The sequence below is a fragment of the Gorilla gorilla genome, chromosome 2 (assembly GCF_029281585.2).
Source record: "Gorilla gorilla gorilla isolate KB3781 chromosome 2, NHGRI_mGorGor1-v2.1_pri, whole genome shotgun sequence".
In the NCBI taxonomy this organism is placed as follows: Eukaryota; Metazoa; Chordata; class Mammalia; order Primates; family Hominidae; genus Gorilla; species Gorilla gorilla.
This window is the reverse complement of record NC_086017.1, coordinates 62,021,675-62,034,378: the sequence shown is the minus strand read 5'-3', so window position 1 is coordinate 62,034,378 and position 12,704 is coordinate 62,021,675. Positions and strand designations below refer to the sequence as shown.

General features: G+C 51.2%; 1 protein-coding gene across 5 annotated transcripts in view; it reads left to right on the top strand.

The window, feature by feature from the left end:
- Positions 1-1,668: 1,668 nt before the first annotated feature.
- Positions 1,669-12,704, top strand: part of POC1A (POC1 centriolar protein A) — a 79,715-nt gene continuing 68,679 nt past the window's right edge. For 2 of the 5 annotated variants that reach the window (XR_008678352.2, XR_008678353.2), the window contains exons 1-6: positions 1,742-2,103; positions 5,357-5,441; positions 6,473-6,644; positions 7,071-7,250; positions 9,356-9,463; positions 10,490-10,605. Coding sequence is in view for 3 of the 5 variants with exons in the window: in XM_004034267.5 (XP_004034315.4) it covers positions 2,086-2,103; positions 5,357-5,441; positions 6,473-6,644; positions 7,071-7,250; positions 9,356-9,463; positions 10,490-10,605 (679 nt within the window). In the remaining 2 variants the exon portion in view is untranslated. Of the gene's footprint in view, positions 2,104-5,285; positions 5,442-6,472; positions 6,645-7,070; positions 7,251-9,355; positions 9,464-10,489; positions 10,606-12,704 lie in introns of all 5 variants that reach the window. The other 3 variants (XM_004034267.5, XM_004034268.5, XM_055382571.2) reach the window with 3 other exon arrangements.

Genomic DNA, 12,704 nt, shown 5'->3' with positions numbered 1-12,704 from the left:
CATCCCAGAAGTAGAGAAAACTCAAACTTGCCTTCTCTGTTGGAAGCGAGCTCAAACTCCAGAACGGAGTTACCTGCCTTCCATCGTCAGGGAAGCAGGAAAACCTGCCTTCCTTGTTGGAAACAAGTAAAACTCCAGAAAAAGGAGTTGTACAGTAAAATAAACTTTAGATGTTAACCAAATTTGGGAAGATCAGGAATTTTGTGGAGGGGGGCTCCCAGGCCTTAGCAAATTGTCCTGTAGATTTGAGCCATAAAGATAGCTCAAGCTGGTACCAAGCACCGATAGGAGATCTGTCAAAGGTCAGGGGCACCTCCACTCAGAATCCTTTCGTGGTTGCCAAACTGTCAACCCGAAATACCTGAGACAGGTCTCAGTCAACTTAGAAAATTTATTTTGCTAAGGTTAAGGACACACCCATGACACAGCCTCAGGAGGTCCTGACAACATGTGCCCAAGTGGCCTGGGCACAACATGGTTTTATACATTTTAGGGAGACAAAATACATCAATCAATACGTGTAAGATTTACATTGGTTTGATCTGGAAGGACAAGACAACTCGAAGTGGGAGACTTCCAGGTCATTGGTAGATTTAAACATATTCTGATTGGCAATTGGTTGAAATAATTATTATCAGTAGAAAGGGATATCTCGGTTAAGATAAGGGGTTATGGAGACCAAGGTTTTACCATGCAGATGAAGCCTCCAGGTAGCAGGTTTCAGAGAAAATAGATAGTAAATGTTTCTTATCAGACTTAAGGTTTTTGTTGATGTTAATGCTGGAGGGTATAATGAGGCATGTCCAACCCCCACTTCCCATCATGGCCTGAACCACTCTTTCAGGTTAAATTTGAGTGCCCTGGCCAAGCAGGGAGTCTATTCAGATGGTTGCTGGTGGCCTTCAAATTTTATTTTATATATATATATATTTTTTGAGACGGAGTCTCCCTCTGTTGCCCAGGCTGGAGTGCAGCGGCAGGATCTAGGCTCACTGCAACCTCTGCCTCCGGAGTTCGAACAATTCTCCCTCAGCCTCCCGAGTAGCTGGGTTTACAGGCGCGTGCCACCACGCCCGGCTAATTTTTGTATTTTCAGTAGACATGGGGTTTCACCATGTTGGCCAGGCTGGTCTCATACTCCTGACCTCAGGTGATCCACCCACCTCGGCCTCCCAAAGTGGCAAAGTGCTGAGATTACAGGCGTGAGCCACTGAGCCCGGCCTCTCCTTCTTTTAAAGACTGGGTTTCTAACAGCTTCTGAGGCCTTAAGGATCCTGACAGGGCCGGGCTGCACCACACTCCCTCGTGTTACAAATGGGGAAACTGGGGCACAGAGCAGAGGCGTTTTTCCTGAGATGACACAGCCAATCAGGGCGAGAACTGAGAATCGAACTGAGAATCTCTCCACTCCATGATTGTGATTCCGAGTACCTCATGTTATTTTAAATCGACACTTGTCTTAAGAACGTTCGGACGGCGAACCACTGAGAGTTCCCGAGGGGCGAATACTCAGCTCTCAATAGGTTCCGGCGGGGAAAACCTGGCTGCGCCGGCGCGCGCGGGTGCTTTAAGGCAATCTGGTTACAGCAACCCACGTGTCCTCCGCTTCCGGGATCCTTAAGGCCGTCGCTTCGGGTGGTAAAACCCGGCCCGCCCTCAAGTCATGTTGGGAAGTGTAGCTCCACCTTCCTCCAGACATAGGGGCGTGGGCGGCTTGGAACTGCATTTCCCAGCAGGCTGCGCTCGCCGTTAGAGTAGCCGGACGACGGGCTGGTGGGGTGAACCCTTCATCCTGGGTCTTTTAATTTCTCAGGCGGAACGAGTGGCGGCGGACAGAGGCTTTTGGCTGCGCTGTCTGTGGGTTGTCTGGGCTTGGGGAACTGGGCACGGGGACCATGGCGCCGGCCGCCGGTCATACAGCTCTGCTTCCAGTCGTCGGGCAAAAAGCTGAGGCGTTTCTCCTTTAATTGCGGTGGGCGGGGCGTGCCGACGCTGCCCGCGTTGCTATTGGTGGCCGTTGGGGGCGCGGAAACTGAACGGGCCGCAACGGCCACCGCAGCTGCCTTCGGCGCCGCCAGCCCCGCCATGGCTGCGCCCTGCGCGGTAAGCCCAGCCGAGAGCAACTCCCCAGGCCTCAGTCTCCCCGCTGGGACACTGGGCGCCTAGTGGCCAGAGCGATGGCTGCGAGGGGCGGGCGGGGCGCCAGGTTCCAGGGTGGTCCTCTTCAGGTCCAGTTTACCGTCTGTGCAGGGGGCGCTGGGTCGGGCACTTTCTGAGCGCCTCCTGCGTGCCAGGCCCTGCGCTGGGTTTCTGGAGCGAACAAACAGGCCTCAGCCTCCATAGTTTGCATCCTAGCGAGGGACACACGACCAAGTCCCGACTCATGTGTGACCTGGGGCCGGTATCGGGCCTCTCTAGCCATTCTCCACGTCCTTAGCAGTGGGTGGCTGCGTGGGGTCTTGTTGAGGGTACACCCTGCTCCAGCAGGTAGGTACAGCAGGACGCTGGGATGCCCGGGCCTGCAGTGTGAGCGGGGCGGAGCCGCCATCTCTGAGTCCACGTTCCTCCAGAGGTCCTCATTTCGAGAGATTCCTTTGAACGGGCAAGGCCCTCTGGCTGATTGGAGAGTCAGGGAGGCTGGGTGGTAGCCTGTGATGCCCTGAGGCACTTGAGGACATGGACGGAGATTCCAGGCTAGGATACAGACATTTTGACTCCTAATCTGGTACTCTACCTCCCTTCCTGTCCCCTCACGTATAAACCACTGTTGAGGGAGATGAGGCCCACATGCAGGGAACTACAGAGGGGAGGCGGTGTTGAGAGATACCACGGGACCTACTGGTCAGGGGTGGACCTGAACTTGCCTCTGCCCACTGAGCCTAGAGGCGGACACTCTCTTACGCATGTTCTTTCAAGAAGCTTAGGTGAGAGCAGAAGGCTCTGTTGGGGACCCTCCCCCAGCTGCTCCTCCCTCTGTTGTTGAAAGGAGACTCTGACAGGTGCGTTAGGGGTGGAGCTGGGCACAAGGCCATAGGGCCTTTGTTCTGGTTACTGCTCTGTAGGGTGGCAGTGGCTTTGCTGTGCCCCAAGGACATCCTTTCCCAGGAGGAGCCTTTGGGCTTCCTGGAGCACACAAAATGCTTCTTTGAGGTTTCTGATACTTAGAGTAGGGGGAGATGTTTGGATGGCTGAATTATAACCCTTCAAGTGTTAAGACAGAAGCTGCTATTGGATGGAGAGAGTCTCCGGAGTATTCTCTCTGGTGTTTTAACTTTATTAAGTTATTCATACACCACAGAATTCACCTTTTAAAGTGTACATTTCAGTAGTTTTTAGTACATTCACAGTGTTGTGCAACTGTAATCGCTAATTCCAGAATATTTTCATCATCCCAAAAAGAAACTCCATACTCAATAACAGTCATGCCACTTCTTCCCTTTCCCCATTTTCTCCCAACCCTTGGCAAACTAATATATTAATACTTTCTGTCTCTATAGATTTGACTATTCTGAACTTTTCATATGAATGGAATCAGACAAAATGTGGCCTTTGGTGTTTGACTTCTTTCACTTAGCATGTTTTCAAGGTTCATCCATGTTGCAGCAAGCATCAGCACTTCAGTCCGTTTTATGGCTGAATAATATTCTGTTGTATGAATATGCTACATTTGGTTTATTCAGTCATGTGTTGATGGATCATTTGGGTTCAATCACTTGTTGGCTATTAATGAAAATGCTGCTCTGAACATTTGTGTACAAGTTTTTGTGTAAACCATGTTTTCAACTCTTTGGGGTATTTGCCTAGAATTGCTGGGTCATTTGCTAACCACGTTTAACTACTTTATTTTTTATTTCATTTATTTATATTTATTTTATTTATTTATTTTTTGATTAGGAGTCTCACTCTGTCGTCCAGGCTGGAGTGCACTGGTGCGATCTCGGCTCACTACAACCTCCTTCTCCTGGGTTCAAGCGATTCTCCTGCCTTAGCCTCCCAAATAGCTGGGACTATAGGCGCCCACCACCACGCCTAGCTAATTTTTGTATTTTTAGTAGAGAGGGGTTTTCACCATGTTGGCCAGGCTGATCTTGAACTCTTGACCTCAGGTAATCTGCCCGCCTTGGCCTCCTAAAGTGCTGGGATTACAGGCGTGAGCCACTGTGCCCGGCTAACTACTTTTTTTTAGTCAGGGTCTTGCTCTGTTGCCCAGGCTGGAGTGCAGTGATGTGATCACAGCTCACTGCAACCTTGAACTCCTGTGCTCAAGCAGTCCTCCCACCTCACCCTCCTGAGTAGCTGAGAATACAGGCATGAGCCACTACGTGTGGCTAATTCTTTAATTTTTTTGTAGGGTCAGGGTCTTGCTGTGTTGCCCAGGTTGGTCTTGAACCCCTGGCTTAAAGTGATCCTCCTGCCTCAGCCTCCCAAAGTGTGGGGATTACAGGTGTGAGCCACTGCACCTGACCTATGTTTAACTTTTTGAGGAACTGCCAAATTGCTTTCTATAGTATCTGTTTTTTTTTTTGTTTGTTTGTTTTTAAAGATTGTTTTGTTTTTTTTCTGGGTGTCTTGCATTTTCATGTGAATCTTGGGAGCAGCTTGTCAGTTTCTGCAAAAAAGACACCTGGGATTTTGATAGGAATTATGTGGAATCGGTAGATCAATCTGAGGAGTATCGTAGTATTGTATCTTAACAATAGTAAGTCTTCCTGTTCATGAATGTGGAATGTCTTTCCATTTTTTAAGTCTTCTTTCATTTCTCTTAGTGATGTTTTGTCGTCTTTACTGTACAAGTCCTGCACTTCTTTTGTTAAATTATTCCTTTTTTTTTTTTTTTTTTTTTTGAGACGGAGTCTCGCTCTGTCACCCAGGCTGGAGTGCAGTGGCACGATCTCTGCTCACTGCAAGCTCCGCCTCCTGGGTTCACACCATTCTCCTGCCTCAGCCTCCTGAGTAACTGGGATTACAGGCGCCTGCCACCATGCCCGGCTAATTTAAAATATTCCTATTTTTTTATGTATCATAAATAGTTTTATTTTTTGGATTATTCATTGCTAGTGTACAGAAAGACAGTTGATTTTTGTGTCTTGATTTTGTATCCTGCAACTTTGCTGAACTCATTTGTTCTTTTTTGTTTTTGTTGAAGCATTTCCACAGTTGATGTATTAATTCTAATAGTAAAAACTATTCCTAGTAAAAACTAATCCTAAGTGGATTCCTTAGGATTTTCTTTATATAAGATCATGCCTTGAGCATTTTTAACCCTACTCCCCCGGCTGTTGTAGGAAGAGTGCTGGCCCTGGGGAAGCCCCTTCCTCACCCAGGCTTCACACATTTGACCCTGGCTCTCTCTCAGGAGGACCCCTCACTGGAAAGGCATTTTAAGGGCCACCGAGATGCAGTTACCTGTGTGGACTTCAGTATCAACACAAAGCAGCTGGGTAAGAAGAGGCGCCTTGTCTAGGTGCTAGGTTATGAGCTGAACAGGCCAAGTTTTTACCTCAGAGGGGTGGTGGGTGGGAAGCAGAGCACAAGGACTGCACAGCTTTGTCTAGACCTGCTTCTAGTCTTGCTTCTGCGTGCCAGCTCTTTGGGCACTGGGCTTCATGAGCTCCATTTTACATGCAGAGCCTGAGGGTCAGAGAGGTTAGGGGCCTTGCTAAGGCCACACAGCTTTTGAGGGTGGGACTGGGATCTGGGTCTTTTCTGCACACCCTAGCCACCTTTTGGGTCTGTCTTTTGGTGTGGGCCCTAAACAGTGACTCCTTTTCCTTGAAGCTTTATTGATTCTGTTGCCCACAGTAGTAAGGGACATCTTCTTGTTGAAGAAGCTTGTCAGTGAGAAGGCTGTTGAGCAGAGATGGGCACCTCCCTCGACCCCACTGCTCTTATGCTGCAGCTGAGTGTCCCCCTTCCTTGGTTGCATGAGGTTTCGTACACAGCTTTTATGACTGCGCTTTCTGGTTCCTGCAGAGGAGGCTTGCCCCTTCATCCTGTCATCAAGACCCTCTGATGTGTAAAGGTTAAGAGGGAACTGAAGTGATTTTTGATCAGTTTTGGGGACCTCCTTTAGGCTTCGTACTGAGTTGGGCCCTCTCAGTGGGAGGGGCTGGCTTCCCAGCTGGGGAGGACTTGCTCTCTGGTGCCCTCAGGATGTGTCTGGGGGGAGACCCTGGGCCCCATGGGAATGAGTTTTCCCAGAGCTTTGGATTGCAGTCCAAGGCTAGCATGGGAAGGGCCTCGGTCTTGTTCCCATGTGGGTGTGCTCCTTGGAGAACTCTGGGCCACAGGCTCTCCACCTCCAGACCATACCTCGAGATGTGCTCTGCTCCATGGGAGACTTCTCACGGTCTGTTTGTGGATGCCAGGGAAGATGGAGCTGGGCCAGTTGCTCCCCCTGCCTCTCCAATGTCTTGGTGGAGGCTTGAAGCCTGTTAGAGCTGTAGGTCATAGCATCACCCACTGTCCTCAGCCAGTGGCTCCATGGACTCATGCCTCATGGTCTGGCACATGAAGCCGCAGTCACGCGCCTACCGCTTCACTGGCCACAAGGATGCCGTCACCTGTGTGAACTTCTCTCCTTCGGGACACCTGCTTGCTTCCGGCTCCCGAGACAAGACTGTCCGCATCTGGGTACCCAATGTGTGAGTCGTACACTTTGAGGAGGCTTGTTGGAGTCTGGGGCCCTGGTGCCAGAGCCATCCCCACCCAGGTCCCCTAGCTTGGCTCTGGACTGGTCACAGTGGGACTTCTACTCTGCTTTGGAAGAGGTGCCATCAGAGGCTGGGGCTGCAGTTGGAGCCCTCCCCTCAGGGTTGGAAGAGGAGTTCTGGGCTTACCCCATCTATCCCTAAAGAAATGGCACCTGATGCTGTGTTCATGTGGGTGGGGCCTAGAGATGGTGCTCTGTTCGTATAGGAGAGGCTCTGGCTTTCCCTTGTGGAGACTGGGGTACTCGGGCTTGACTGACTTTGGGAGGGGTGCTTGAGGAGTAGGAGAGCTTTGATGTGCTTGTGGGCTGTCATGTCACTGTTATGGGTTTCCTTACTCTTGGATGCCTGTCCTTGTAGCAAAGGTGAGTCCACTGTGTTTCGTGCACACACAGCCACAGTGAGGAGTGTCCACTTCTGCAGTGATGGCCAGTCCTTCGTGACAGCCTCTGACGACAAGACAGTCAAAGTGTGGGCAACTCATCGCCAGAAATTCCTGTTCTCCCTGAGCCAGCATATCAACTGGGTCCGCTGTGCCAAGTGAGCATTGTTCTGTCTGGAGACCCTTGGAGGAACCCTGGGGGTTGGGGGCTGGCCCAGGGGCTGCTAGGTACCAACTTATGACCTCGGGCAAGTTACTTAGGCATTGTTTAAGCTTCCTCAGCCTCGGTTTCCTTATCTGTAAAATGTGAACAATAATAGCTCCTGCATCGTAAGCTGTTGAGAAGCTTCATGGAGCTGATGCATGACATGTAAGTTAGTCCATAGTCAGCCATGATGACCCTCTGACATCTGTGTTGGCAAAGCACAAACTGGGTCAACAGGGGCCATTTATTATCAAAAACAATTAGGTACTTTCAGTACTACCACTACACATTTTCTTTTTGTTCCTTAAGACAGTTCTGCAAGCTAGGTGCATTTCCATTTTGCAGATGAGGAAATGGGGGCTCAGAACAGCAGTGTCTTGTCCCAGAGCACACGGTGGGTCTGTGGCAGAGCTGGAGTTTGAACCCAACTCTCTCTGACAGTAAGGCTTGCCTACTTTCCTCTGGGATGTTCTCAGGGGATGATTTTGCTCCAGAGCTCCCAGATGGGGGCCCAGGCTTCGGAGATGGGGGGCTTAGCCTGGAGGCTAGCCTTCCTGCTGGCCAGGGAGCCAGTGCTGTGCAGACAGCGGGCCAGGTAACCCAAAGGACCTTTCAAGGTCCAAGAATTGCAGACATATAGTCCTACTTCTAGCTTATTTCATTCCTTTCAACAGAGCTTCCCCATGGGTCAAATATCTTTGCTTCAGAGGAAGGGGTTGGGGTACCAGGTGACATTAGGAAACCACATGAGTCAGAAGTTGGGGACTTGAGCTGTGTTCTTCTGGGGACCCCATACAAGTTACTGTTCTCCAGGGCACCCCCATTCCTTTGTCCTGGGAGACCCCTGATGGCTCTTAGAGGCTTTATGACTAGGGTTCTGAGATCAGGAGGGGCCAGGCCAGCAAACTGGGGTGTCAAGTCCATACTGGGCCTTTGGTGGCAGTCCCCAGGACCTCATGCCTTTTGTTGGCAGATTGTGTCTTGCTGACCCGCACTTGAGTCAAATGTAGACTCGGAGGACCTGGTCCCAGAGTAATGACACTGATGGTGAGCTTTTGGCCACCTTTATGCAAATGTTGCCGGCAGGCAGTCGGCTGCATGTTGCCATGTGCTGTGCGTCAGGGGCAGTGCTGGGGCTTTATGTGCATGAGGCTGCTCTGTGCTCACTCGTGAGGCAGGCACCTTTGTTTTTTTCTTTTCTTTTTGTTTATGTTTGGTTTTCCTCTAAGTCAGGAAGAATTTCTCTTTTTCCCTTTTGGTCAGAGTTTGCTGTTGGGATGGGAGAGGGGCTATTTGCTCATGAAGCTACGTAAGAAAACGAAAACAAGAGCAACAGGAAAGATCAATAAGTTTCACAGATTCAGGAAGAAAAAAATAAAGGAAACATTTTTATAACATTTAAAATTAGGTCATAGGCCGAGCTTGAAGGCGCATGTCTGTAATCCTAGCACTTTGGGTGGATGAGGTGGGAGGATCCTTTGACTCCAGGAGTTAGAGGACCAGCCTGGGCAACATAGTGAGACTCCCATCTCTACAATAAAATAAAATAAAATAAAATAAAATTAGCTGGGTGTGGTGGTGCACGCCTGTAGTCCCAGCTGCTCAGGAGGCTTAGGTGGGAGGATCTCTTGAGCCCAGGAGGTAGAGGCTGCAGTGAGCTGAGATCACACCACTGTACTCCAGCCTGGGTGACAGAGCAATACCCTGTCTAAAAAACAAAACCAAAATTTAGTCACAGTTTCCTGAAAAACTCTTTAGAAGGAAAAAAGAAAAATGATGAAGTGCTAAAAGTTAACTATTTTCAGAAACAAAGTATAATTTAAGATATGACCAAATAAACAGAAGTAACATTGCCTCCTAGGATGCAATGCATTTGTTCCTGAAAAGACAAATTAGGGTATTCAAATTAAAAAAAAAAAATCACAGTAGGGCATGTGACCCCGGGTGGTTCCTGCAGGCAGATAGTAGGCACTCGGGGAAGAGTGGCTGTGGAAGAAGGTGTGTGGCGCCCATGTCGTCTGTTAGTCTGTGATGTGACTTGTGCCCCACCCGGTTCAGGTTCTCCCCCGATGGGCGGCTCATCGTGTCTGCCAGTGATGACAAGACTGTTAAGCTGTGGGACAAGAGCAGCCGGGAATGTGTCCACTCGTATTGCGAGCATGGCGGGTGAGTCCCCAGATGCTGTCCTCCACCTGTAGGCGCTCAAGCACAGAGCACAGACCTGGGCATGAGGAGGCCCAGTGGCCTTCAGTGGCTAGAGCCGTGGGACCAGCAGCCTTATCACTGCTGCCCCTTGTCTGGTGCTTTTTGCGAGGTCTGGCAACCTAGCATTGTATCTTTTGCTGTGTAGATGGAAGCTTTGGCCCCATCCCACAAATAGCAGGAGTGCTTAACCTCAAGCCATGCAATTCTTTGGAGCTGTGTAATTATTTGTGCTCCTCTTTTTCTCCTTCACTTTCTGGTTCTCAGGATTACAACATGTCTGTCTGTCAGCAGTTGACACTCAGTCGCCCAAACTACATTTTAAAGCCTCTTGGTATGTTATCCATGATGATGGCTTTACAAAATTCTTGTTGGGTTCTTGTAGCAGATGGTGGCTGTTCATATTGTGCCACATCATCAGGAGAGAGAGGTGCCTACATTTGAGTAGAGACCCCAGCTTCTGCCCTTCTTTGTTGGGCTGGGAGCCACAAGGGCTTCTCCTTGAGAGGTTGACATGGTACCAGCCTGGGTATCACATATGGGTGTGGTGAGGGTCCTTGGCCTGTCTCCTAGAGAGGGGTGGGCCAATGGCCCTGTAGTCCTGCTGGACCTTCCCACCTGTGCCTCAGCTGGCAGGATCTGCCCTGCAGCCACCCCTGGGAAGGGTACCAGCTCCAACTTTGAAAATCCCAGGGGAGCCTGGCTGACTTTTGGGTTTGAAGATAGCTCTCTCAACTTGTATTGAAAATTGGCGGTGGGATGTGCTCCCTGGTCAGTCCACCTTAGTTTGTTGCTGGCCACTGTTCTCACCTTTTACTTCTTCTTGCTCTCCCTTGGCCACCTGGTAAAGAAATGTGACAGAAAGGAGGTGTCTGGGTCAAGGGAACAGCATGGGCAGGACACAGGGATGGGGAAAGCACTAAATGTTTCTGGGTCTGTCCTGAACCAGGGCAGACCTCCTATAGTGCATAGTGGCCCCTGTCTTTCCAGCTTTGTCACCTACGTGGACTTCCACCCCAGTGGGACGTGCATTGCCGCTGCCGGCATGGACAACACAGTGAAGGTGTGGGACGTGCGGACTCACCGGCTGCTGCAGCATTATCAGTGTGAGTGGTGAACAGCCTCCTGGGCCCAAGGGCAGCCCTGGTGGGACTGTGCTGGTGTTGGATGTTGTCCTGTGCTGTAGTGCTTAAATGGGTCTGAGATGGCCTTGGGCAGGAAGGTGTCATGGGTTTGTTGGGATTCCAGGGGTGGGAGTCTGTGGCATGGCTGGCCTGGCTTGGAACCTTGGCCAGGAGATGGAGCCTGGTGCTACCTGGCTTCCACTGAGCCAGTCAATGCTCACCTCCGAAGTGGAAGAATCTCACACATACTGCAGGGTCAGATGGGGAGTCCTCACTGGGGCTCTGGTCAGGGCTTCCCTTGAGGACCACTTCTCAGGGGCGTGCCACTTGCCTTTCCTGGTGATGGAGGCTCTGCCCTCCAGGGCCAAGGTGACAGCCCTTGACCTGTGGTAAAGGGAACAGGGTTGTCAGTAGAGGCCAGCATTGGTGGGACCGTGGCCACCTCTGGTCTTACAGTGTCCTCCGCAGATGTAGAGTCATAGGGAGGGTTGACTTAGCTAGGGGCCAGGCCCAGGATGGTAGCCCTTGGAAGGCAGGGTGGCGGGCAGTGGGCATGGGCTCATGTCAGGCTGCAGGTGGGAGTTGGAGGGCGAGGGCAGACTTAGACATGCCCAGGATGAGTTAGCTGAGAGTACTGGGTAGGGAACTGGCCTGAGAGCAAGTATGAGTGGGCAGGGCCATGAGGCGCCCCAGTTCCAGGGATGGGCTCAGGGAAGGGAGCTGGTGAGGGGTCATTGGAGAAACTGGGAATTGTGTAGCTGGCAAAACAGAGATGAGCAAGACTGGACTAGGGCCGAGACCAGGAAGGAGGCAGAGCTGGAGTTGTTTGAAGAACCGTGGTTGTTAACCTGGGACTAAGCTTAAAGTTCTTGGGCTCGCTTCCTTAAGCCACACCTGAAATGGGAAGGACATGGCTGGACACAGGTGTGGGGTTCTGACCCCACCCACCCCTGCCACACACACACCCTTCCTAGCTGACTCTTGGTGTTCAAGTACAGCACTTTCTTTGGGGTAACAGAGGTGAGCACACCTTCCCAGAATGGGGAGAAGATCCTAATCTTGAATAGCACATGGTGGAGAGTGGGCTCTGCAGCTGGCTTTTAAAGCATTGCTGGCTGTGTGATATTGGGCAGGTCATTTGACTCTGTGGGGCCTCTGGGACAATGATGGGGCGTGTCTCACAGGAGGTGTTGGGAGGTTTAATGAGTTGTTTCGTATCAAGAATTGAGAGGGTGGCTGGCACAAAATGGGGGGAAGGAGGTACAATGTTAGTGATGATGACAATGACGCTGTCTTGGTCCTGTCTGGGCTGGTGAGGCCAACCTGGTTGGTTAAGGCCTGTAGTACCCTACAGCACCACCAGGTGGCAGGGGCCAGCCACAAGAACCTGTTCCCCCACCCCACCCCCCTCCATAGGAAGCCCTGGGGTTTGTTACCAATGCTCTTTCAGACAGAGGCTTTTGGAACAGAAGAGCAGTGGGGCTTGCCTCCACTTGGAGCCCATATCTTTCCTATCCTTCCTTCAGCCTTCTGCTCTGGGCCAGGCCTGAGTGAAGGGCTGGGGCTTGGGGATGGGGCACATCTGCACAGCTGCCTGGGGAACATGGGCAGGTGCAGAGGAGGGAGGACTTGGACAGGGAGAGATGGGAGTGGAAGGCGACGAGGCAGGACAGTGGTCAGGAGCACATGCTGCGGTTCCATTCTGTAAAGGGGGTGGCAATAGGCCTTCCTCATGGCTTTGTGAGGCTCTGATGGGAAAAGCCACAAAAGGATTATAACACAGGGCTGGGTATGTGGTTTGTGCTACATAAGTCCTGACACTGGGCAGAGAGGATGCCTAGGTGACCCTGGGAGGGTCCAGACCCATCTCTGATGGATCAGGAGCCTGGGCCTGGTGTTCACGGGTATAACAGCAGGTACCCTTTGGGAAGGGCCTTGGATGCCATCTCCGGCTCGGGGTCCCAAAGATGTGGCCTGATTGGCAGTGCTAGGACTAGCCTCGTCATTTAAGGTATGAAGGGAAGAAGGACATCTGAGAGGATAGCGGTGTCCAGAGCCTGCTGGGGTTGGGGGCTGGTGTG